The 23893-nt window shown below is 38.9% G+C and overlaps 1 protein-coding gene, 1 long non-coding RNA gene and 1 pseudogene across 5 annotated transcripts in view; 1 reads left to right on the forward strand and 2 right to left on the reverse strand.

Annotated features, from left to right (window-relative positions):
* Positions 1 to 23893, forward strand: part of LOC112478159 — a 35043-nt gene extending 11150 nt beyond the window's left edge. The window contains exons 2-4 of one of the 2 annotated variants that reach the window (XR_003045725.1): positions 17948 to 18048; positions 21506 to 21732; positions 23855 to 23893. This is a non-coding gene — a long non-coding RNA (uncharacterized LOC112478159). The other variant, XR_003045726.1, reaches the window with a different exon arrangement.
* Positions 1326 to 19391, reverse strand: LOC102896096 (ATP-dependent RNA helicase DDX19B). 3 transcript variants are annotated; one of them, XM_006909844.3, is made up of 12 exons: positions 19217 to 19391; positions 11097 to 11145; positions 10145 to 10198; positions 9287 to 9422; positions 8845 to 8937; positions 6204 to 6306; positions 5524 to 5638; positions 3997 to 4174; positions 3417 to 3654; positions 2735 to 2897; positions 2063 to 2254; positions 1326 to 1634 (listed from the first exon to the last, which is right to left on the reverse strand). In XM_006909844.3, exons 1-12 carry the CDS (start codon positions 19388 to 19390, stop codon positions 1573 to 1575), a joined length of 1557 nt encoding a protein of 518 aa, XP_006909906.1. In that variant the 5' UTR covers position 19391; the 3' UTR covers positions 1326 to 1572. The 3 variants fall into 3 exon arrangements, with proteins under 3 accessions (XP_006909906.1, XP_024901075.1, XP_024901074.1); XM_025045307.1 differs by lacking the exon at positions 19217 to 19391 and adding an exon at positions 18929 to 19036; XM_025045306.1 differs by lacking the exon at positions 19217 to 19391 and having other exon boundaries at positions 1330 to 1634; positions 10145 to 10294; positions 11097 to 11151.
* LOC112478217 lies at positions 22324 to 22443 on the reverse strand (annotated as a pseudogene).

Genomic DNA, 23893 nt, shown 5'->3' on the forward strand with positions numbered 1-23893 from the left:
GAGGATGTGTCAGGATTGGCAGTCTGTCAGTCTTACTGCAGTATCTGTAACATCAGATTAAAGAAACCACCTGGAGGCTGGTAGTGGCCCCTTCCCTTCCCAGGAGACAAATCTGGCCCTAAAACACAGAAGTGCCTACAAGAAAGGTCTGGGACTGGACTAGTTCTCAACTCTGAAAATCCCTCTTGCAGGCCTGGTCCTAGATAAAGTGGCCATTCTGTATCAAAGTCAAAGAGCTGAAGAAGACTCCTTTTGGCTGGGGCTTCATATTGCTCTCGCAACTCAGTTTCACCTCATCTTTGTTCTGTCACTTTGTGGGTGCCAACAGCCTTGGCCAGGTATGAGGAAATGTCCATTACTATTATTGGCTCTGACTATTCTGCCAAGCAAGAATGGAACAAAGGCCTTGGCAATTATTCTTGCCTTGTACAGATGGATGGCTGTGGTCTACCTAGTCCCTTAGTTGCACCTATTTGTATTCCAAGCGCTGTGAACACAGACGTTCAGAATCCCTTTACAATCAAGATGCCAAATACCTGAAATCATTCCTCAGCTCTGACAAAACCTGCCTTCTGGAATCTGAAGACAAAAGCAAGAATTTGTGACTACTGTAGATCACTTCTGGAGCTGCCTTGAGGCTACTAGCCATTAGCAACTTGAAACCACAATTTTTACTGAGGATCCAAACCTTAGACCCCCTTTTATTTGGTTGGGGTTACTAAGGGATCAAGGTGATATTAGAGATGTAAAAAAGATGCTGCAAGTGCCTGTGAGACCAGGTTTTGTGGCAAGTTAGAGCCATCCCTAATTCTCTACAATTAATTTTTTGCAAGACGTGCCCACCACAAGCAAGGGACTCACCTGTAATCAGATGTGCACTACACACAGATTGCACCAGCTAAGAACAAGTTGGGGTCCTGCAACACAAACTAGCATATACTAAAGATTCCAGGTTGGCATTTTGGTGCATGCTTAGCAAATCCTTTCTTAAAACATTTCTAAGACCACATTTTTCCTGAACATAGAAAAATCAACTTGTCCTGTCCCAAATCCAAAGCAGCAGCTCACAGGGTTCCTCTGCTGCTTCACGCCATACTCCAAACATGATGAGTGGCTTATAGACCTATCCTACTTGGGGCTTCTCTCTCTCTCTGTTCCCTCTTCACCTCTACTCTGTCATTTGCACCAGGGCTAGAAGTTGGCCTGAACACTCCTAGCCAGAGAACAGGCAGGGGCTGCCACAAAGATCCTGAGCAAGTGATTAGCTACAGCATCTAGATAAGTGTAACAATGGGGAAACCACTGGCCAAAAAAAAAAGACGAAATTTCCAAAACGTAAATTTCTGTGTATTCACGCCTAATCTTCAAAAGTTGTGTAAACAATATTTTTCTACCTTCCCCCATCATTTGCACAATTTTTGTCAAGTCCAAACGTAATTTAAAATGAGGTAGGTAGTTTCTCTCTACTCATGCCTTCGTCTTTGTGGTGACTACTGAGGCCTGTACATGAAAGCACTATTCTCCCATGCAGGGCGAGTGCCAGGGGCAGGCACCAGGGGCTGGTATTGCTTCTCAGTTGGCTATTTTCTCAATCTCGTCCAAATCATCCGTGTCCAATCTCTCTATTTTCTTATCTGGGGAAAAGAAAAGATTCAAAGAAAGGTCAACATGCAGTTACCGTGGAGACACACACCTAAGGAAGGGACAGCACAGCTCGGAGGAAATAAACACACACAGGTCTCTGTCCTACGAGGAACAAGCCCTGCCTCTGGCCACATCGATTCTTCATCTAACCCCAAAGCCTCAGGTGCCTGAGAAAGCGACATGGACAGCAAGAGTCAGAGCCCCAGACCCCTCAGCCTGGCCAAGGGGGAGCTGTCATTTGAGTCCCTGACCCTAACTCTCCAGGCGTGCTCTTTGACAACTTCCAAATTGTAGGGAAGGAGGGGACTGTGATAAGGACAAAGCCTCTCTTGGGCCACAGGAAAACCTACCCTTCCCCCGCCCCTGGACTTGGCCCTGTGAGGAAAGGACCCTGGTAGAGGACACTGCTAGGACTTACTAAAATGCTCCTGGATTCTGTTCAGAATGTTCATGCTGTGCTTGCTGTCAACCATGTTCACCGCCAGGCCCCTCTTGCCAAAGCGGCCAGTGCGCCCGATCCGGTGCAAGTAGGTCTCGTTGTCCGGGTTCCCGTCCTTGTCCACGGGAAGGTCAAAGTTGATGACGACAGACACCTGTTCAACATCGATACCTGCATGAAGGAGAGTTGGAGAGGGGTAAGGATGAAAGACAGAAATCACTGTCACCCAGTCGAGCCATATACACCAACTTCGGGTGGAAGGAGGATCCATCCATCCAGCTCTGGGATTCAGGGACAAGTGGCATATAGCAGAACTCAGAGGAAAACCACAGAACGCTGGCAGCGCTAACAAAATTATGAAGTCAGTAAGAGAGCTTCTGCTAAACACGAGCACCTGGAGATGCTGCTAAAACCTCAGTGGGTGCCCTAAGAAGAGCAGGTGCCGTTATGAACCAGCCTGTATGTTGCCTTCCAAGTCAGGACTCCGGGCTTCAGTGAAAGTTCTTACCTGCTGAGAGAATCCAGTCTCTCCTAGAAAACAATGTCACCACCCACCCAACCTGATCCCCCTGAACCATCTTGAACTTTTCACATATGAAGATTTCTCTAGCTACCCCAAGCCTGGCAGACCAGGACACACTGCCTGCTCACCGCGGGCACACACGTTGGTGGTCACCAGAACCTTCTCTTTGCCCTCTCGGAAGCGCTCAATCACCGCAGCCCTCTGCTCCACCATCATTTCACCACTCAGCAGAGCCACCTGGTGGCCTTCTTTTGACAGCTCTGCTGCCAGCCAACTAGCTGTTTTGCGGGTCTGGAGTGAAAAGAATTGTTTTAAATGAAGATACCTGTAAAAAAAAAAAATGACACCTGCAGAAAAGTGGCTTGTCATCATTAATATACATGAAGACTGCTGAGTTCAGTAAGCAGGTTAGGCTTAAAAATTCTCAAACAATTTTATACACATGATTTTTTGTGAATGAATTACTTAAATGATGTTAGTGTTCAACTAGGAAGTATGGTTTCAACCAAAGGTTTTCATTCATAAATAGTCTATATTCTTAATGTTTTAACACTATTTCATTGGGTGTTATTTGAAGTTTTTTCCAAGTTATCTGTTAAGAAGTGGGTTCAAAGAAGGTTCAGATCTTCAGTCTTCTCCTTATAACTCATTATAAGAATATGCCCTGGGGCAGGTAGAGGTGATTCATTTTCTTTCCAGTCCCACACGGGGAACCTGGTCCTTCTCAGAGGGAGGAGAGGGAGGGGGCAGGGCAACAGTCTCTAGGGCAGCGCCTCCCCCACCAGGCCTGCTGCTCCTGCTGCTACTCACATGGCAGAAAATCATGGCTTGAGCAATGGTGATGGCCCCGTAGAGGTTACACAAGGCCTGGAACTTCTCGTCTCTGTTATTGCACAGGACGTAATACTGCTTGATGGTGTCCAGTGTCTCCTCCTCGCGCTTCAGTTTGATAATGTTTGGGTCCGGGACCACTTTCTGGGCAAACTTCCACACAGAGTCTTCGAAGGTGGCCGAGAAAAGCAGCATCTGGCAGTTCCTGGGCAGCATCCTGCAAGAGAAAGCCCAGGTACTTGGCGTGATCTTGAGTTTTTCACCAGAACAGCGGAAGCACAGCCTCCCCAGGCTTGGGTGGTCTGCATCCCCAGGAAGGTGGCAGAGGGGGAGGAGCACTGTGGGGAGGAGGCAGAAGCAGACACGGGGCAGGGACGGGGTGGTGACAGATTCCCTAAGTCTCCTTCCTCAACCCAGGCTGACACGGCCCATCAAACCAATGCTTCTGGAAGTACTAGAGCAAAGAATCTGGCAGGAGCAAGAAGAGGAGTTTGAAGTAAAAGGAGAAGCTGCTGCAGATCGGGAAGCCGAGAAGTTCCTGCTGGCTCCAGATTCCTACCTTTGGATGCGGATGCTCTGATCTTGGTGGCCCTGAGTAGCTATCATCACATCGGCCTCATCCAAAACAAACACCTTGATCTTCTTGGGGTCGATGAACTTGAGCTTGGAGCACCAGTCCAGAACAGTCCCAGGGGTGCCGATGACAATCTGCTCACTTATCTTCTGACCTCTTTCCACTGTGGAGACAATATGTGTTCTGTGGGTGTTTCCATGGCAAAGCCAACTCTCCTCCCAGAGAAATTCTAAAGCTATGATTTATTTTAATGCAACTTTTTTATATTTGCATTAATATTTTATGAAAAGGTTAGGATATCATTAAAGTATTTAATAGACACACACCAGAAGAGAATAATGCTAAAAAGATATAGTAAGGATATAAACAATGTGAAGATGAAGAACTTTTCGTTGGTCATCTTTTTCTGTTTTTAGGCAAGGCAACCCTTGGTTGACCTCACAGATTGCAAGGACCTTATCAGCTTACAATCCCTTATTTTTTATTTTTTACACCTACAGCACCTGGTCTTCCTAGGTAGTCTCCCATCCAAGTACTAACCAGGCCCGACCCTGCTTAGCTTCCGAGATCAGACGGGCTTCAGTTAACAATCAATGACCCCCATACAAAACTTATTCAAAATCCTCTGCCATTCTAACTCACATCGAAACTGCAGTATTTTTAATATCTCATGATAATTTTTCATTGTTTTATTATCCTACTTTTCAGAACTGACTTCAAGTTGGCATTGTACACTGAGTAAATTTCTGTGAATCATAAAGTCACAGGGTTGTGTTAAAGATCCATAGGACTCAACAAAACTTCCAACAAAATTTAAATTAATTAAATACTGTCTGTTGTAAAACAAAAGTAGAAAAGGTGAATAAAGAAGAAAAAAAAGAATAAAAATACCTCAGAGTTAATTGCCATGAACATTCTATAAAATTTTTGTTCTTCTAATAACATTAAGAAGAAATTAGGCAATTAAACAAATCTAGAATTTGGGACATTTCATAAGTAACTTGTCTGGTGTGTTCAAACTGTTAAATGTAATGGGGCAGGGGGGCAGGAATGTGGAGGTAACTATTCTAGATCGAAAGAAACTTAAAAAAGATAATTCGTATACACTGATTCAATCTTGGTTCAAAAACAAAATAGCCATAAAGAAAATACTTTTGGGACAATTGGAGAAAAATGAAAATGGACTAGGTGTTAGTTATTAAAGAATTTGTTAATTCTCTTGGTTGTGATAAGGGTATTGTGGGTATTCTGAAGAACGTCCTCATCAGGAGTCGCACAAAAGTATTTAAAGAAAAAAAGCAACAATGTCTGCAATTTAGTTTCAAATGTTTCACCAGAAATATATACATACACATACAGATAGAGAAAATACTGCAAATGTTAAGTTTTGGAATTTATGTGGAAGGCACATGTGTTCATTGTATTATTTCAACTACTCCATATGTTTAAAATTTTTTCAAAATAAAAAGAAGTTATTAGCTTAATGAATTAGGACTACATATTCATACTCACATTTATTGCCACGAACAGCATAAGCTAGCTTCAGTTCAGGGTAAAATTTGCCCATCTGCTCAATCACTTTTCCCGTTTGAAGGGCAAGCTCATACGTAGGGGAGAGGCACAAACACTGGTAGGAAGAGTGCAGCGTGAGAATTCAAGGCAATACTTCGTTTGCATTAGGGAATACGATTTGGATTTAGTTATTCCTCCAGCTGAGGCTGAAGGAAAGAATATATAAAGTGCACACCATTTGATTCTTTAGCCTACAAATCATAAGTTAAAATTCTTAGGGGTTAGAACTCTGGCTGGGTAAAGACACTTGAAAACAGCTACTGGCCACGAGAATACCAAAACCTACAAGTGAGCAAGGATTGAAATTCCAACTGGAGATTAGCTTCCTTTTCACTTTCTCAGAAAATTCTCAACTTTCTAATGGATGATTGCTGTAGATGGAGGAGGTTTTTCCTGCAAGTAACAGAGCCAAGCCTATCGCCAGTATCCCAGAACTGGCAAACCATAGAAAGGGAACAAGATTTTTATTGTTAATAGAAGATCAACCATGTTGTCTGTGCTCAACTTAAGGAGTCCTAGTTTATGTAAAAATTAATATGAAACTTGGCTTTTAATCTATCAAATGGCATTTCCCTTCTAGCTATACATTAGCAGAAAACTCAAATTCACCAAGCCCTTACCTGCGGGTATCTGTTTGCAGGTTCTACTTGGCTGAGCATGGCCAACACAAAAGCAGCTGTTTTACCAGTACCAGACTGAGACTGGGCAATTAAATTCTGTGGGCTGCACAAGAAAACAAACGATTTAGGAGCTTAAATCTCGAGTATCCTTTCAGTTAATAAAAATGAAGAATAAAGCTTAAAGAGTAAGTATTCAAAATTAATTCACAGAAAGAGGCCTTGGATTCTATAGTAGTTATATATGTTAGCTATATGTCCAGAGCACTACAGAGAGAATATTTTATGGTGGGATTTGAAGTACTCCTTATCTTTTATCTAGCCTCAGAACAGCAGCCAGTGATTCTTTTAAAATGCTAGTCTGCTTTTATCACTTCTTTGCTCAAAAACCTCTCAATCACTCCTGATTTCATTCAGAGTAAAAAATCCTTATAATGTCCTTGTGGGGGCATAAAAAATAAACTTTCCTCCCACCTTTAAGTTCTTCTAGCTGGGCTAGTAATCAACATGAGTCAGATTAACAAGAGATAATGTCCCAAATTTATTACAGATGTATATTTGAAGGTGCCAGAAGAATATGAGACCTGAAGATGCATTAGGCAGTTGAGGTTTATATGCCATTTTGGACAAAGGAGAAGGGTGGCAGGGGTCTGGGATTCAAATGAAAAATAGGCAATTCAAAGGGAGATAGAGAGCAAACATGTGGCAAACAAATTCTTGCTGGGCAACCTAGAAACAATAGGACACAGAAAGAAGTTCAACAAACAGGCTTTGCTAGATTTCTCCCTGTCTGCCACATTTCGTTTATATTTCTATGCTAAGGTGATGTTCCCTTTCTTTAAGCAGATCTTTCTATCTGGATCCCTTTAGGCAGGTAAGGGGGAAGAGGTGGGTTCCTCAGTCTTTTGTTTCTCAATAACCAGCTTAAAAATGTCCTGAAAGGCATGTTTTGGAGTGGCAAAATTTTAATCCCCATCACCTTACAAGGTTTCTTACCTGATCTGACTCCCTATTACCTGTCTGCTCTAATATCCTACTACCCTCTCCCTTACTGACTCCACCCCAACACAGTGGCCCCCATTCTGTTCTGAAAACATGCCAGCCATGCTCCCATTTTAGGGCTTCTGCATTGACTGTACTCTGCCTGGGACAACTGTCCCCAGATGACATGTCAACTCTCTCCTCTGCTTCAAGTCTTTGTTCAGATAGCACCTACTTGATGCGATCCTTCCCTACTTGATTTAAAATTGTAACCTACTTAGAAGTGCCTTAAAAAACAAGACGCATTGGTAGTTAGATGTATGATAAAGTATAGAAAAGTGTTAGTGGTAGAATCTAGATGGTGGGTATATGGGTGTTCACTATAAAATCCTTTCAACTTTATTGTATATTTAAAAATTTTCATAATAAAATGTTGGGGATAAAATTGCAATCAGGTCCTTGGGATTCCTGATCTCCCCCATCATGCTCTATTTCTTTTTCTCCTTAGCACTTATCACCTTTAAAAAAAACAACTTTATTGACATATAATTCATACACCATACAATTACCCATTTAATGTATACAATTTAGTGGTTTTTTATATATTATTTTTAAAACTGTGATAAAATATATAACATAAAATTTGCCTTCAGTGGCATTGATTACATTTATAATCGATCGCCTTTTAACATACTATATATTTTATTTATTTTTAATAAAAATAAAGTTATCTATATTCCAAACTATAATGTAAGCTCCTAGAAAGCAGAAATTTTGGTCTGTTTTGTTCGTTAATGTATCCAAGCACCTAAAATAGTACCTGTTACAAACCAGGCACTCAATAAATATTTGTTAATGAAGAAAAGGTACTAGTAATTCTCTCAGGTCTCTTCTTGTATTGACAACCTAAAAATGAACATCTATGAAAGCCTCAAGAGCCATAAATACAAATGACTAATGTGAGACAATCTAACATTCCATTTATTCATCTTAAGTATGCTCAAAGTTTCAAGTTAAAGGTTGCATGCAGTACAATTTTACATAATGTGGGGATCAATTTCTATAAAAAGTTCTTCATGCTCTAGAACCTTGTTACTCAAAAAGTGGTCTGACACCAGCAGCATCAACATCACTTGGAAGCTTAAGAGAAAATGGCAAACCCTCAAATCTACTGAAATCAGAATTTGCATTTTAATAAATTCCTATGAAATTCACATGCTACGAAACTGAGAAGCACTGTGCCAGAAAACGACCATAGTAACTGTACTACTCTGGTCATCTAGAGCCTGGTCTGGTGCTTGCCTACTGTATTTGGCACAATAAATTCTAGCTATCCATATAATGAAATCATGGTGTATATGAATGATATACACGTATATTTACCAACACAGAAAGAGGATCATATAATTAAATTTTGAAAAAGTAAACATTTCATATGGTTCCATTTTTTAAAGAAGTATACATATATAAGTTTATATAGAAAGAAGTCTAGAAGTCTCTACTCCAAATAGTAATAGAATGCGGGGGAGGGAGATTACAAATAATTTCTTTTATTTTTCATTGTTTCCTAACTTATGTAAAATGAGCATGTATTGCTAATATAATAAAGGTTTTTAAAAAGTGGAAAATTAAAAACGGGATAGATTTGTGTCAGGACACATACGGCTCAGCAAGCATCAAAGGCAACGCATTCTCTTGTATCTTGGATGGACGGTTGAATCCCATGGCATAGACTCCCTGGAGAAGCTGTGGTTTCCTAGAAAAACAATTAATACTGAAAGTCAGTCTTCTGGGTTGAGGAAAGAAACCAAATATCTGGGAGATTTTTTCTCTCTTTTTAACTGCTGTTACACACAGTTTATTTATAACTGACAATACTTGAACTGTGCTGAACTGAGCACAGTGTGTGAATACAGATAAAATTTTTATAGATTATCTGGAAATTTTACTTAATATCCTAAAGCAGCTAATTTTTTTTTTTTTTTAATTAAACTTGTGTTAGCTACAAATGTTGTGCTAGTGATGAAAAAAAAAAAATGTATAACAGGCCGAGGATCTCTAAACACAAAGGGGAGAGTGGAGAGTCAGCAAGCAAAAATACTCACAGCCGAAGCTCCTCAAAAGACTTCACTGAGTAGAGGGGAGAGTTTGGATCCCGCTGCAGGACTTCCACTTGGTTTGTGTTATCGACCAGGTTGCTTCTGATCAGCTTGTTGAGTAACGACTGGGCAGCTCTGTCCTCTGTCAGGAAAAAGGGAGCAAAGAAATTTAAAAGTCTGTGAAATCTACCATGACCTCATCGGCTTATCTGAATTCAATTGCCAGTGGTATTTTAAGCAATAACATTTGTACTGGGACTTCTAATTCAAGGTATATCATAGTTTTGATTTATAAACAATTAAAATAGTTCATTTTATTAAAGAGAAGTTATGATATTCATAGCATCCATCTTGGCCTCATATTCTTCTCCAGAACTCTATTCCTAACAACCTTCTTTTCCTGAAGTTATCTATTCCTCCTATCTAGACTCAAATATTTACTCTCCAATTTGCACTCAATATAAACTTAAAATGATTAGCTTAAATATATCACAACAATGAAAAAAATTAACAAAGTCTGTATCTTGATATGGTACAAGCTGTTTGCATCTTGTTATCCATCTTAAATATGTCAAAATATTAAGTTTGATTTTATTAAATAATGGAGATGCAATTTCCTTTTATAATGCCTGGTACAAGATAGTCACTTGGGGAATATTTTCTGCTGCTGCTGAAGTCCATCAGTTGTTCAAAGTAACATTTCTCTAAAATGTAAACAAAATTCCTTCACCAATGACTATGGTGAACTTTTATTAGCACGGTGACTCTCATTAAAGTCAGGCCAAGTTGGGTGTAAAAATGAAGCCTCTTAACAATCCATCCTCTTAGACTAGAACCTTATGCATGTAGCTCTCAGGCTGTTACCTTTCTCTTCTTCATCTGTCTTCTCTGCATTAGCATTGGTCTTGACAACAGCACCTTTATCAGACACAAAGTGGCTGTCATTCAAAATCACATCCCATACCCAACAGCTGAGACAATTCATATTCTATGAGACACTAGAAACGTAAAGGCCTAGGGAGCAAAAAAAACAATGAGGAAACCAAGCACAGATAAAAACATTTGATTGTTCCTAAATAAACAAAGGTATGAAACACTGTTGCTTATATTTTAATCCTTTCCTATTCCGTGTCCTCTCACCATACCTCAAAAACTAATGTTAATTTCCCTCATAGCATCAATATTTATGAAATGTAATAGATGATTACAGAGTTCAGTGTCAGAAATCACCTTGATTCTCAACAGAGGAATATCTCTGCAAAGCAAATTTCATCAATATATGAATACAATACTGCCATTAAGATTCTGTGTATACAAACTGTTGATTAATAGCAGTGTATATTCAAACAATGTTGTAGTTATGTAATATACAGAAAACAGACTGCAAGTGAGTTCAGAATGAGGAAAATATTAGTTTTCCCCCTATAATATCAAGTATATCAATAAAAATTTAATGGAAATTTAGATTTTTGGTACATGATTCCAGAATAATTACAGTAGGTGAACTCTCAGGTTGCTCATACTTTATCTCATTTTAAACTGAGAAATATTTTTTAAAACGACAAATAATCTTTGGCAGTATAGTCTCATGGTTAGTAATACATGTAATAATTTATAAGTCAATTAGGCATCCTCATGCATATATTAAGCACAATATAAAACAAAACAACCCAGTTTGTTGATTTCCAAATCAAATGACTGCCAGTATCTGCCAGCCCCATGTCTGGTACATAATTAATATTTTTCCAAAGTACTGTCAAAACGGAAATACTAAAGTAAATCACATTTGTTTTCAAATTAGCTTTTAGTTACTCACCATTGGCATCTGGTTTGATTTTCTCTTCCTTAAGATGCAAGTTGCTCAACTAAATGGAGAATATGGGGGGAGGGAAAGTGTCAGGAAAATCACTTAAAAGATTTTGAATCAACAAAGCCACCCCAATAAAGCTGGGGAAAAATGAGCCACTCTCAAGACCTATTCATTAGGTCTATTCATTAAGTTGTTCTGCTGGGCTCCTTTTGTTTACTGTTTCAGCAAGAATAAACAAAATTTCCCATAAATAAATCAGTAGGAAAAAAATTGGTTACACAGAAGCTCAAAATGCTAATCACAATCCTTAATTACAATCCCTAAATTTATAATTGCAGCCCCTAGAGAGAATTATAATTTGCGAGTTTGCTTAATGTTCTGATTACAAAGACTCTCCCAGTAGAATATCATTTGAGTTGTCATTCTCTCATATTCTAAATAAGAGGAAATTTAAAGAGATATTGGAAAATGCATCTGTGGGTAGGAATCAATTATGTTGCAGGATGTTTGAGCCACAGGACAACAGTGTACCAATATCCAGCCTCACATTCAGATCACTTTGTGCTGGATGTCTGATATAAATTGGGAACAGCCTGGAGCATCGTGGCATACTGTGTAATCAAAATGCCCAGCTGGCTGAAATAAGAATAGAAAGGAAAGGACAGAGCAAAGAGACATTTCAAAGAAAAATTATCAGGACTTTGATCAAACGCTATAAATTAGGAGTATACTGGCAGGACTTTTCTCCCCTATTAGAATGAAAATACCCTTTTAGTTGTCAATTATACCTCAATAAAGCTGGAAAAAAATTCCTTAAAGACAGGAGATAAGTTTATTTTTAATTGCTCTTTGAATCTAGCACAAAGCAGGTGCTATAATAATAAAATAGTGGGGCCTAAGATATCACTTGGTTCAGGGTAAAAGAATGAAAATCACCAGAATCAAATGGCTATTTCTTAAAGCACCACCTACAAAGGTTCTTTATGTCTTGAGGTTCATTTCTGTCTTTCTTCTAAGACCAAGAAGGGAGAAAGAGGAGGAAGAAATTAAGAAATCGTTTGTTTTAATGGGTGGTTAGTGAGGAATGGAGGAACCTCATGTCTACTGAAGGAAATTAAGAAGGGAGTTTCTGGTGTGTTTGCTTTGGTGTCGGGCCAGCGGGGAGGTGAACACACTGGAGAGACTGGCGAGAAAGGAAATTGGCCAAAAATGAAATCATCATAAAGCAGTAAAAATTCTTCATTAATTCTGAAGGACAAAGAACACACTAATAGATAACAAATATGAAGCAACCAGCATAGTGTGTGACATATAGTAGATGTTTAATATATTTCAGTCTTTAAAAAAGCACTGCTCCCATCTACGGCCATGCCACCCTGAACATGCCCGATCTCGGCTAATCTTAGAAGCTAAGCAGGGTTGGGCCTGGTTAGTACTTGGATGGGAGAACAGGAATACCAGGTGCTGTAAGCATTAAAAAATAAAAAAATAAAATAATAATAAAAATAGAAAAGCACTCCTCCCTGCCCATCCTCCCAATGAACCTAGTTTAAGTCTAGTAGTATTTAGAGCTGTTAAAAAAAGACAGGCAGGCAGACTGACTGACTTACTGGCCGTATTTACAAGACTAAGGATAATAGTACTCACTTCTAGAGTGATAAAATACTATGTAAAATAAATGATAGGGCTGAGGTATAAATGAGATATAAGATATAAATGAGTTAAAAATATCCATTACTGTAAAGCATTTTAATATTCAATAGTAAAAGGACAAACCATTCTTTTGTTGATATTATTCCAATTGAAGTTAACAGTGAATAAAGAAATAGTTAAAATAACTAAAATGCAATATGTAGGAAAAGTTGATAGCAAAAATGTAAATGAAACAAATCGATGTTTTAATTACAATATATCAGAATTCTGGAGAGGGCCCAGCAGAATCTAAAAACATAAGCAGTCCTCGCTCGGCTTATAAGCATCTCAAAAAGCCTATAAGGCAAAAGCAGCAAGACAGTGAGGTTTGTATTACCTGCAGAGTGAGTGAACTGACACTGGTTCACTCAGGTACCTTCCTCTGCTGTGTTTATTTGGACCAAAAATGAGAAACCAATTTCTCTTGTAACTTCATTGGAAACCATTCTGAATTCAGAAAATTAACCAAAAAAGCAAAAGCACTCACCTTAGAATATCTACATTTTTTCAATGCCTTTAATTAATATTTTGGTTTTTAAGATATGTTAAGATAATTGAAAACTATAGAGTTACACATTGCATTTTATTCAAAAGCTCCTTTAGAAAGGATTATTGTGCCATAAGAAGGAAGATTTAATGGTAAGTGAACTTAACTGAATAGAGATTGCCTTAGGCAAAATGGTGAAGTAGGAGTCTTATTCATCAGTTCTCTAATCTGTTTACTCTCCTCTAAATCGAAAAAGAAATCTCCAGGGAAACAAAAGGGAACAAAGGGAGTCACTAGGGAATGAGGAAATAAATATAAATAGAATCTAATATTTTCTAATCCAAAATGAATAAGAAATGATTATTTAAAATACAGTAACCTTGCACTATGCTGTAGGTGCACGTAATAGTCACCTACGTTATACAATGCCTATGGGGATCTTTAGTGGGAATTCCATAAAGGCAGAGGGTAACAGAAGCATCTTTACTCATTTATTCAGTTTTAGAATACTGTGATCTATTATAATTTACCTGTGCATGGTTAAGTAGATTCACAGATCTTATCCAGGTTCAACTAACTAATCCATACAATACGGACAAGTAATTTAAAAGATTCCTGCAAAGAAATTATGAATTATAGATAACAACAACAATAATAATAGCTATCATTTACATAGTACTTATGTCTGTAACTAGTGAGGTAGGTCCTATGATCATTCCCATTTTACAGATGTGGAAACCAAAGTACAGAAAAATTAAGCAATTTGCCCAAGGTCGTATAAGTAGTAAGCGAAGGACTGACCCAGAATACAAATCTAAGTCTGTCTGGCTACAAAGTCTGAGGTCTTAACCTATACATACCAGTGCTTCCTCTCACGGATAATACTAATCTCAAAGAAAATAATAATCTTAAAGATGATACAATGATGCAGCTGCTTCAAAAACAGTCTGGCAGTTCCTCGAAAGTTAAACACAAGAATTACTACATAATCCAGCAATGCCACTTCTAGATATATATGCAATAAATTAAGAATATATATCCACACAAAACGTACATGAAGTGATCACAGCAACATTATTCATAATAGACAAAAAGTAGAAACAATCCCTATGTCCATCAGTGGACATGATGAATGGATAAATAAAATGTGGTATATCTAGACACTGGAATATTATTTGGCAATAAAAAGGAATGAATACTGATACCTGCTGCAACATGGATGAACTTTGAATGAACTCTGAAAACACTTGCTAAGTGAAAGAAGCCAGACACAAAAGACCACATATTATATGATTCCACTTATGTGAAATGTCCAGAATAGGCAAATCTAAAGAGACAGAAAGTAGATTAGTGATTGCCTAGGGCTGGGAGGTTGGAGGGAAATGGAAAGTGACAGCTAAGGCATAGAGAGAGAGTCTCTTTCTGTGGTGATAAAAAAGTTCTAAAATTGAGGTGATGGTTGCAGAACTCTTGTGAATATACTAAAATTCAGAAAACTGTCTTAAATGAATAAATTGTATGGTATGTAAATATCTCAGTAAAGCTGTTATTTAGATAAAGTTAAAAGGGTAAAATCCCACCATAATGCTCTAAAAATAGGATACCAAGATTAAATTTTGTAAAATGTAGGTTTTGTTGTTTGTTATGAGGTAAATAAAATAGCTAGTACAGACCTGCTGCAAATGACAAGAGCTAATCATATCATATCTGAATTTCTATTATCACAGGGTGATATTATTATGAGTTTCTGTTCTATCTTAAAGATAATTCTAACACAAACTCAAGCAAAAAAGAAAATGACAAAGCTACCCACTCCTAATGAACTCTCTTAGATATAGTGATAGGTTAAAAGAATGACAATCTGACCTGATGAGAAGTTAGTTAAAAAATCTAAAACCATAAATAAATAAATAAATTCAAAACTATTTGAAACACATTTTCATATCTACAATGGCTAATGATATGTTTTTTCCTAAGTATATAGTATGCCTTGAGATATTAGCTAATGAAAGTATAAAGCCAGCACAAAGTACTATAAAACATTTATCTTTCTCAGCTTTTATTGCTTTTGTGTATGTTTAAAATGTACATATTTAGCAAAATAGTATAGTGTGAAATTTCTAAATAGATATGTATATATTGAGAGTGCATGTCCAAAAGATTCTGACAGAGCCATGTTAATGGAAAAACAAGACTACAGCTCATTTACTCAATTAACAGTGCCTGTTAGGCTAGGCATGAGAAATGGTGAGATGAATAAGGTAAAAGCCACAGTGGAGGGAGGGGATGCCATGATGAAAATAGCAGCATTAAGTGGAAACACAGATACTGAGTGCTGAGACATCCACCTTCCCCTTCCATTCAAATCCCTGAATACTAACACGGAGTCAGACTTTGACCCTCCAGGCAGGAAATTTGAGGATCCCTCTTAGCAAAATCTGGCCAGTCAGAAGGAATGCTCTCAGGACACTAAAGAGATACAGTTAAGGTCAGAACTGACAAGCCCCATTCATGTGTTTAGAGCTTCCACTTATCTTTTCAGTCACCCGCTCTTAAATATGAGTAGACAATTAAGAATTACAGACATCTGAGAAGTTTTCATCATGGTTTCAGTTACCCAGAGTCAACTGTGGTCTGAAAATATTAAGTGGAAAGTTATAGAAACAAACCATTAAGTTTTAAATTACATGCCATTCTGAGTAGCATGATGAAGTCTCATATAGTCCTGCTCTGTCCCTCGAAACATTGCTATTGTTGTCTAGTGTGTCCATGTTTTATGTACAGTACAATAAGATATTTTGAGAGAGAAACTATATTCATATAACTTTTATTACAGTATATTATAATCGTTCTACTTTATTATGTTATTGTTGTTAATCTCTTACTCTGCATAAAATATAAACTTTATCATAGGTATGAATGTACAGGAAAAAACAGTATATATAGGGTTTGGTACTATCTGCAGTTTCAAGAATCCCCTGGGGATCATGGAAAGCATCCCCCTTGGACTACTGTATCTGCAAACCACAAATCTGATAAAGGATTTATATCTAGAACAGGTAAAGAACTCTCCCAACTTAATGACAAAAAAAACAATCTGATTTTTAAAATGGGCAAAAGGTTTGAAAAGCCACTTCAAAGAAGTTGTATGGATGGGAAATAAGCACATGAAAAGATTCTAAACATCCATTGTCATTAGGGAAAATGTAAATTAAAACCACAGTGAGATACCACTATACACCTATTAGAATGGAGTAAAAAAACAGCCATGCTGTGCTGGTGAGGATGTGGAGCAACCATAGTTGTCATATTATTGCTGGTGGGAATACAAATTGGTACAGACACTTTGGAAAACAGTTTGGCATAAATTAATTTATAAAGTTAAACATACTCTTAACATATAGCCCAGTAAATCTCCTATTAGGTATTTACCGAAGAGACTTGTAAGCTTAAGTCCATACAAATATCTGTATCCTAATGCAGATAGTAGCTTTATTCATAATTGCCAAAAACTGAAAAATACCCAAATGTCCATCAACAAAAGAATAAGCAAACTGTGGTATATCCATATAATGGAATACTACTTACTCGGCAATAAAAAGGAAGAAACTATTAATACATATAACAATAAGGTCGAATCTCAAATGTATTATGCTAAGTGAAAGAGGCTAGCTTTTTTTCAAAAGGTCACGTCTGATTCCATTTATATGATATTTTGGAAAAGGTAAAACTGTATCGACAGAAAAAAAAATGAGCAGTTGCCAGAGAAGGGAAGGGAGAAGGGCATAACTGCAAAAAGTCTGAGGGAACTTTTTGGGAGTGGTAGAGATGTTCCATATTTTGATTTTGGTGGTTGTTACACAACTGGATGGCTCTGTCAAAATTCACGGAACAGGGGTAAGTTTTACTATATAAAAATTATACCTCAGGACAAACAGAGACTCATGGACATGGACAATAGACTAGTGGTTACCAGAGGGTGGGGTGGGGAGGGGAGAGGTAGATGGAGTAAAAGGGGTCAAATATGTGGTGACAGAAAGAAATCTAACTATGAGTAGTAAACATACAATGCAATATATATATATATGCCTTACTGCTGAATTGTACACTTGAAACTTACTGGATTTCATTAACCAATGTCACCGTAATAAACAAAAAATTATACCTCAAAATAAGCTTGACTTAAAAAAATTAGAGGGCCAGTCTAAAAGATTCAACATTCAACTAATAAGAGTTCTTGAAAATGGGAATGAAGTAACAAACAAAAGGGGGAGAAATCAACAAGGAAAAATTTTACGAATATTTCCCATAACTGAAAGATAAGAATTTGCCAGACTGAAAGGGACCCACCCAGTGCTCGGTAAAATGTATGAATACAGGCTCCCCTATCACAGACCCCTACCAAGACACATCATCATGAATTTTCTGAATAATGGAAATAAACAGACGATTCTCCAAGAAAGGGAAAAACAGGTCACTGCTGGAATCAGAATGGTCTCAGGCATCTCAACAACAAATATAGAAATCTAAAAAGGAAATGGAAAAAATGCCTTTAAAATTTGGCAGGAAAATAATTTCCAACCTACAATTCTACACTCACACTATTAAGCGATGATAAGACATAATAAGATATTTTGGAAAAATGCAATAAAAAAGTTTACTTCCTGTATACCTCCAGAAAGCTGATGGATGGCTCCACCAAATCAAGAAAAATGAAGAGAGGGAATACAGAAAAGAGAGCCAATACAAGAGAAGAGAAGAGGAAACCCTGGAATGAAGGTAAAGGGAAATTTACTCTGTTCTCCATCCCCCAAATCACCTGTGCTGCAAACACAGGAGGAACTAGTCCAGTATGAAGCAAGGCTAACAGACCTGGGAAAGATTGAACTGATAGAATACTTGATATGTCTGTACATCCTGAGATAAGCTTAGACAACTAGCAAAGAATTTAGGGTTGAATTGGTGATAAATACAAAACACAAAACAAAAACACAAGGCAATTATAAATTCCAAGAAAAAAACAAAAAGTTTTATAGGAAAGTAAAAATGTTCAATGTTACAATAATATAAACTTGAAATACTGATCTAACTAAAACTACAATATAATAAAAAGATAAGGAATGAGAAGGTGTGCATGCGTGCTGGGGAAAAGAAGGTGAAGAGTCAAAATCAATAAATACTTAAAACTGCAAATTCAGGAAGTAGCAAAACAAGCATGTGACTTAGGGAACAAGAAGCTCAATACTGTAAATCAGTTTCAAGAGAAACAGTAGTTGTCTCTGGGGAAGAAAAAATTTGGTGGTAGTGGGAACCAGTATATAAAACTATTGATTCTTTGACTTATGTGTATATCACTTATTTTTTATCAGTTATAAGATAAAATAAGACAAAGTCCTTGTTCTCTAGGAATTCACAGAAATAAGTACTAACAAGTTCAAAGCACTATCAGAATGTCTAGGTGAGAGAAATTAATTCTACATAGTAATGTTTAACACATACCTCACTGACTAGGTGTTAGGCCCAGAACAAAGTTAAGCAGATCAGGAGAGGATTTACTGACTGCCAGCATCACTAAGCAAGCTGAGGAAGCACAGATACGAGCGACCCATGGTCCTTTAGCCCAGAAACTCAGAATCAAGAGGTGGAAAATGACACCTACAAAAGTGATTACAATCCAGGGTGGTGAGTGCAATCTACGATCAGTCCGGATTCCAGGAGGACAGGCAGGCAGCTGAGCCGGGCTCTTTAGCGGATGGGAGCACTCACCCGCGCTTATGTAACCTGAGAAGCCTGGGAAGCGGGTAAACAAAGCCAGCTCAGGGTCCAGGCTCCATCCCCACCCTCACCCCATCCCGGCCCTGACCAACCCAGGGAGTGTCCTTTCCCAGGTATCTGATCCCCGGCCAAAACTGGCCCTCTGACCCTTTTACGGCTGAAGACAACTCACCGACTCGGCCGCCGCTTCCTGCTCGTCCACCGCCAGGGCCCACGAGTCGGTGGCCATGGTCCCAGGCGCGGGTGGGACGCTGGTGCTGGCGGACTCGCCGGCTGTCACCGCGCGATCGTGGGCTCCGGGGGGTTGCGGTGAGCCCGGTTCCGGCCCCACCGAGGGGGAAGTCATTCGCTCCGGTGCTGGGGACCGGAAACGGCGCGCCGCAGTGACGTCTGAGTCCGCGCCGGCCCTGGGCCCCTTGGGGCTGTCGCTTCTGTCGCCTTCAGACCCCCGCCCTCACCTCCTGCTTAGCTCACGCTTTCTTATCCAATATCCAGAACCGCAGACCGAAGTAGTTATCTTAAAGTGCCTAAGCTCTTGTCAACTGCTCTGCAACCGAAGAGCAAAAACCACATTCCCGCCCAGCACAGTGGCATAGAAGCAGCTCATGTAGTTTGAATATATTGAAACACAAAACCATTCATTTCAGGTAGTCACCAAAAAGCACACTGAAACAAGCAGATCTTTTTTCTCATTTTTCAGGTTGGTAATTTCAAATGTCCAGGTGTTGGTCAGGGTGTTGGGAATCAGCCCTCTCAAACATGGGTTAAAAATATGTCCCACAGACTATGTGGCAACACCACTCATAAGAATTTCACCTTGAAAAAGACTCAAGGAAGGTGCTAGGGAAATGTGTTCCAGGTAGGGAATTCCAGACAAGAAAGAGCAAGGATATTTGGGGAGTTGAACAGACACAGCGTTTCTGTGGGGATTGACAAGAGCCAGGGATGAAGAGGCTGGTAGGAGGTGGATGACGCTTTATGAGCATATGCGTTTACTCCAGGGAACGCTTCCACATCTGGTATGATTTTTGAAGTTAACTGTGCCTAAAATCCCAGCTCTCCCATGTAAGGGTTGTGTGACTGGGAGAATTTTTTAAAAGGCGAAAATATCTTGTGCTTTTAGAGGAAGTAAAAATAAGGATCGAATGTGACAGATGTTTTCCCCAAACAGGAACCATACAAGCTTCCCTCTCCTTGCTATTTCACTAGAAAAAAGCTGGGCATTTTCCTGCAACCTAAGAAAATGAATCCCCACATCTCTCACTTGCCAATATTCCACTATAATAAATTAATTTCAAGAAGTAGTGAACTAGATGTGGAATTCTACCTGGAGAGTATGAGTAAAAATGTTTGGAAAACGATGAAACAGTTCCTGGCATTTCTTTACGTGCCATGATTCTTTTCCTCCTGCACCTTTAGGAAGTTAATTTGGGGAAGATTATTTTGGATCCTACAGGGGAGGACATGCAAAAAGAAAAAGGCAAACACACAGCTGAGAAGCCATGACCTACATCTCATCATGTCAAAAGCAACCCTGGGAATATTTTGCCAGAGAAATTATACTCATCACAGAGCTAAAGGAGGTTAATGACTTTAAAAAAAAAAAAGCTTAATGAGGTTAAAAAATAAATCATCAAAGGTGCCAGACTGTATATACTAGAATCCACTTATGCAAAACAAAAACAAACTCACATATATGCTTATACCCACTATACAAAATGTTTAAGATACACACAAAACTGATAACAGTGGCTGCTTATAGTGAGGGGCTCTAGAAATTTGGGGTGGGAGAGGCTTCCTTTTCATTGTGTACTCTTTATACTCTGAAATTTATTTTCCACGAGCCATGTTTTCCTCTTAAAATTGTATTTCAGATGAACAAGAAAGGTAATGATATAATAAACATCTAGGTTCCCACCTCAGGGCTTAAGAAATAAAACGATTAAGACTTAATTGAAGCCTCCGGCATAGCCATCCCAAGAGACAATAGCTCTCTTGAATTTGGTGTTCATCCTTCCTATAAATGCTTTTACATGTGATGCTTTTTCTATTAAAAAAAAAAAAAACTTAAAAATAAGCTTCAGGATTCTAGACTCTTCTATGTCCACCTCCCACACCTACACAAAGTGAGGCTCCTGTTACGGAGGAATCTGGTATCCAAAGTGGAGTGTGAGAGAAGACTGGGGAATAGGAGCATCCAGATTTGAATTCAGCCTCCTGCATTTACTCCCACCGTGACTTTAGGCAACCTCCGCCTCCTCTGAAATCATGCTAAGTACCCTTCCCATAGTTCGAGGATTCAACGAGATCACAACGTTAAGGCCATCGGTCCAGTGCCTAGCCTATGGTGAAGGCTCAATAAATATTAGCTATTATCATTATGTCTGCCCTCCTCCCAAGGGTGGGGGCAAGGAAGATGCCTAAATGTGGGGGAAAAAAGGTCTCATTTCTATCCTCCGAGATACTCACGTCGCCCACGGGCAGAGCAAGCGGAAAGCGGCCCAGGACACGACCTCGTACTCTGCCAGCAGCCCCAGCCATCGCCTCTCAGCAGGGCAGTTACCTCTACCAACGGCCACCTGAGCCTCATTCGCTGAGGCCTGGAAGCAGGTCCCACCAGCCAATCAGCGCGCCCACGTACCTTGGGGCAAATGGCCGAGTTAAGGCTCCAGCAGGGGGCGCCTTTGTGTGAGTTTTGTCATTTTTTACTTACTGTATCGCGCTCCCTGGCTAGGCCGGGAACTCCATGAGGGCAGGGCAGTCCCCTCTTTCTTTAATGTTGATCTTCCGGGGCTAACGCATAATAGGCACTCATTTGGTGAACAAATAGATGAAGAATGCACCCCCACCCCATAGAGAAAACTTTTTAATCTTTGTCTTTGAACAGAATGGTGAAAAAGCTCATTCTCCAGTTTGGGCCGTTGCTACTCCAATGTGATCTCCCAGCAACATAGACAACACCTGGGAGCCCATTAGAACTGTGGCATCTCAGGCCCCACTTCAGACCTACTAAGTCTGGATCTTCATTTTTAAGATCCCAGGTGATTCATACAGCACTGTATGGTCTCAAAACAATTATTCAGTCAACCCCATTCTGTCTGATAACATTCTAAGTCTACAGATGCTAACGGTAGCTTAGGTGCCATGGGAGAGTTAGAATCTAGGGCTATGTTTTTTTTGTTGTTGTTTGTTTGTTTTAGGTGAGGCAACCCTTGGTTGACCTCACAGATTGCAAGGACCTTGTCAGCTTACAATCCCTTATTTTTTTTATTTTTTATGCCTATACAGAACCTGGTCTTCCTAGGTGGTCTCCCATCTAAGTACTAACCAGGCCCCGACCCTGCTTAGCTTCTGAGATCAGACTGGATCAGGCTTGTTCAGGGTGGCATGGCCATTGACTAGGACTATGTCTTTCCAAAACTAAGTATTTCAGTTGTGCTTTCTTGAGCTCCTGTTATCTTGCTCATGCCCCAAGGTGAAGTTCTACCAATGGTCTGCTGTAGAGCAAGCCTTATGTATAGCGCTCACTCTTACCAAAAGGCCTATTTGCTTAGCCCAGAACAAGTTAGAAGTTTCCTAAAATATGCAATTTGCATGTTGCATTAAGATAACTTTCCTTTTATTATGCAGTCGATATTATCTACAAGAAGAAAATATCATAGAGAACTGGGTAATTATCTGAATAATTCATGTAGAAAATTCATGTTCGGAAGAATGTGACTTTTGGGCCTTAATTATTATTTGTCTTCATGTTCCACTGGGTGAATGAAAAAAAAAATTTTTTTTAAATCTGTCTCTAATTCTTTCATTATTGAGGATGCTATCCTAACAGCAGCAAGTCTAGCAGCACAGCAAGGTTATTGAGACTTATGTTACTTTATTTTGAAAGCATAATTTGTACAATTTTGGCTTTCCATTTTAACTGTGGTGGCACATAAGTCTGACCCATTTCTCAAATTGTTTAGACTAAATATGCCTAATATTTTGGGGCCCATTTGGATCAGAACAAACACTTATCTCTCTTGGTTTTACTCTTAGATGTCTTAACCTTAGTGCCTCACTTTTCTCAGTGTTAAAAGCAGATAATAATAGTAACTCATTATAAGGATCAAAAGCTTAGATCAGTTCCTGCCGCATATGACATGCTCAAGAAATGTTGGGTGTGATGGTAATTATTATTGAATTGCTGTGAATTGGGAAGTTAATTCAGGTGATTTATTTTTTACTTGCTTTTGAACTCGATCTTTTATTTGTATAGGATGTTATTTTACATAAAAAGGTATTTTTTTTCTGCAACATCTTTAACTCTGTTATGACCAGCAGCACAATTTTATACCCATGTATTTTGATATATCGGGTGATGTAGGTTAAGAGTATGGGCTTTGGAGCTAAACAGATGTGGGGGTTGGATCCTGGCTCTGCAATTTACTCTTCATTGTGAACTTCAGAAAGGCAGTTTACCTCATCAGTAAAAAGGGCATGCCAGTTGACCGGCCTCATATGGTTTAAAAATTAAATGAAATAATCTACGTAAAATGTTTAATACAGTGCCTTGCATATAAATGTTAACTATTATTTTTCAAATCGAAGGCCAGATGCCAAATCAATTGTCCTTCAATGATTAAGTAACTTCTTTCACACTATATCCAAGGTCTGACAAGGACAAGTGTATCCATTGGCACAATATATCAGAATCTTTCGGGTCTTCATACCATTTTGTACCTAAAATGAACAGAACTGTATACTAAAACCTGTGATCTCTACCAAATTCATGTCACCGTTTCCTCTTATTAACTATGTCAACTATTAGGACCTTGCACATGGAAACCAAAATGTCAGCCTTCAGGAG

This window comes from Pteropus alecto, unplaced genomic scaffold (genome assembly GCF_000325575.1).
Source record: "Pteropus alecto unplaced genomic scaffold, ASM32557v1 scaffold42, whole genome shotgun sequence".
Taxonomy (NCBI): domain Eukaryota; kingdom Metazoa; phylum Chordata; class Mammalia; order Chiroptera; family Pteropodidae; genus Pteropus; species Pteropus alecto.

Excerpts from the sequence above, each read along its gene's own strand:
- LOC102896096 (XM_006909844.3), bottom strand. The coding sequence starts at position 19,390 with ATGACTTCCCCCTCGGTGGGGCCGGAACCGGGCTCACCGCAACCCCCC. Across the intron at positions 4,175-5,523 it reads TGCTGTTCGTGGCAATAAAT|TGGAAAGAGGTCAGAAGATA; the intron begins GTGAGTATGAAT and ends TTGTCTCCACAG. Across the intron at positions 2,898-3,416 it reads AAGCCATGATTTTCTGCCAT|ACCCGCAAAACAGCTAGTTG; the intron begins GTGAGTAGCAGC and ends TTTTCACTCCAG.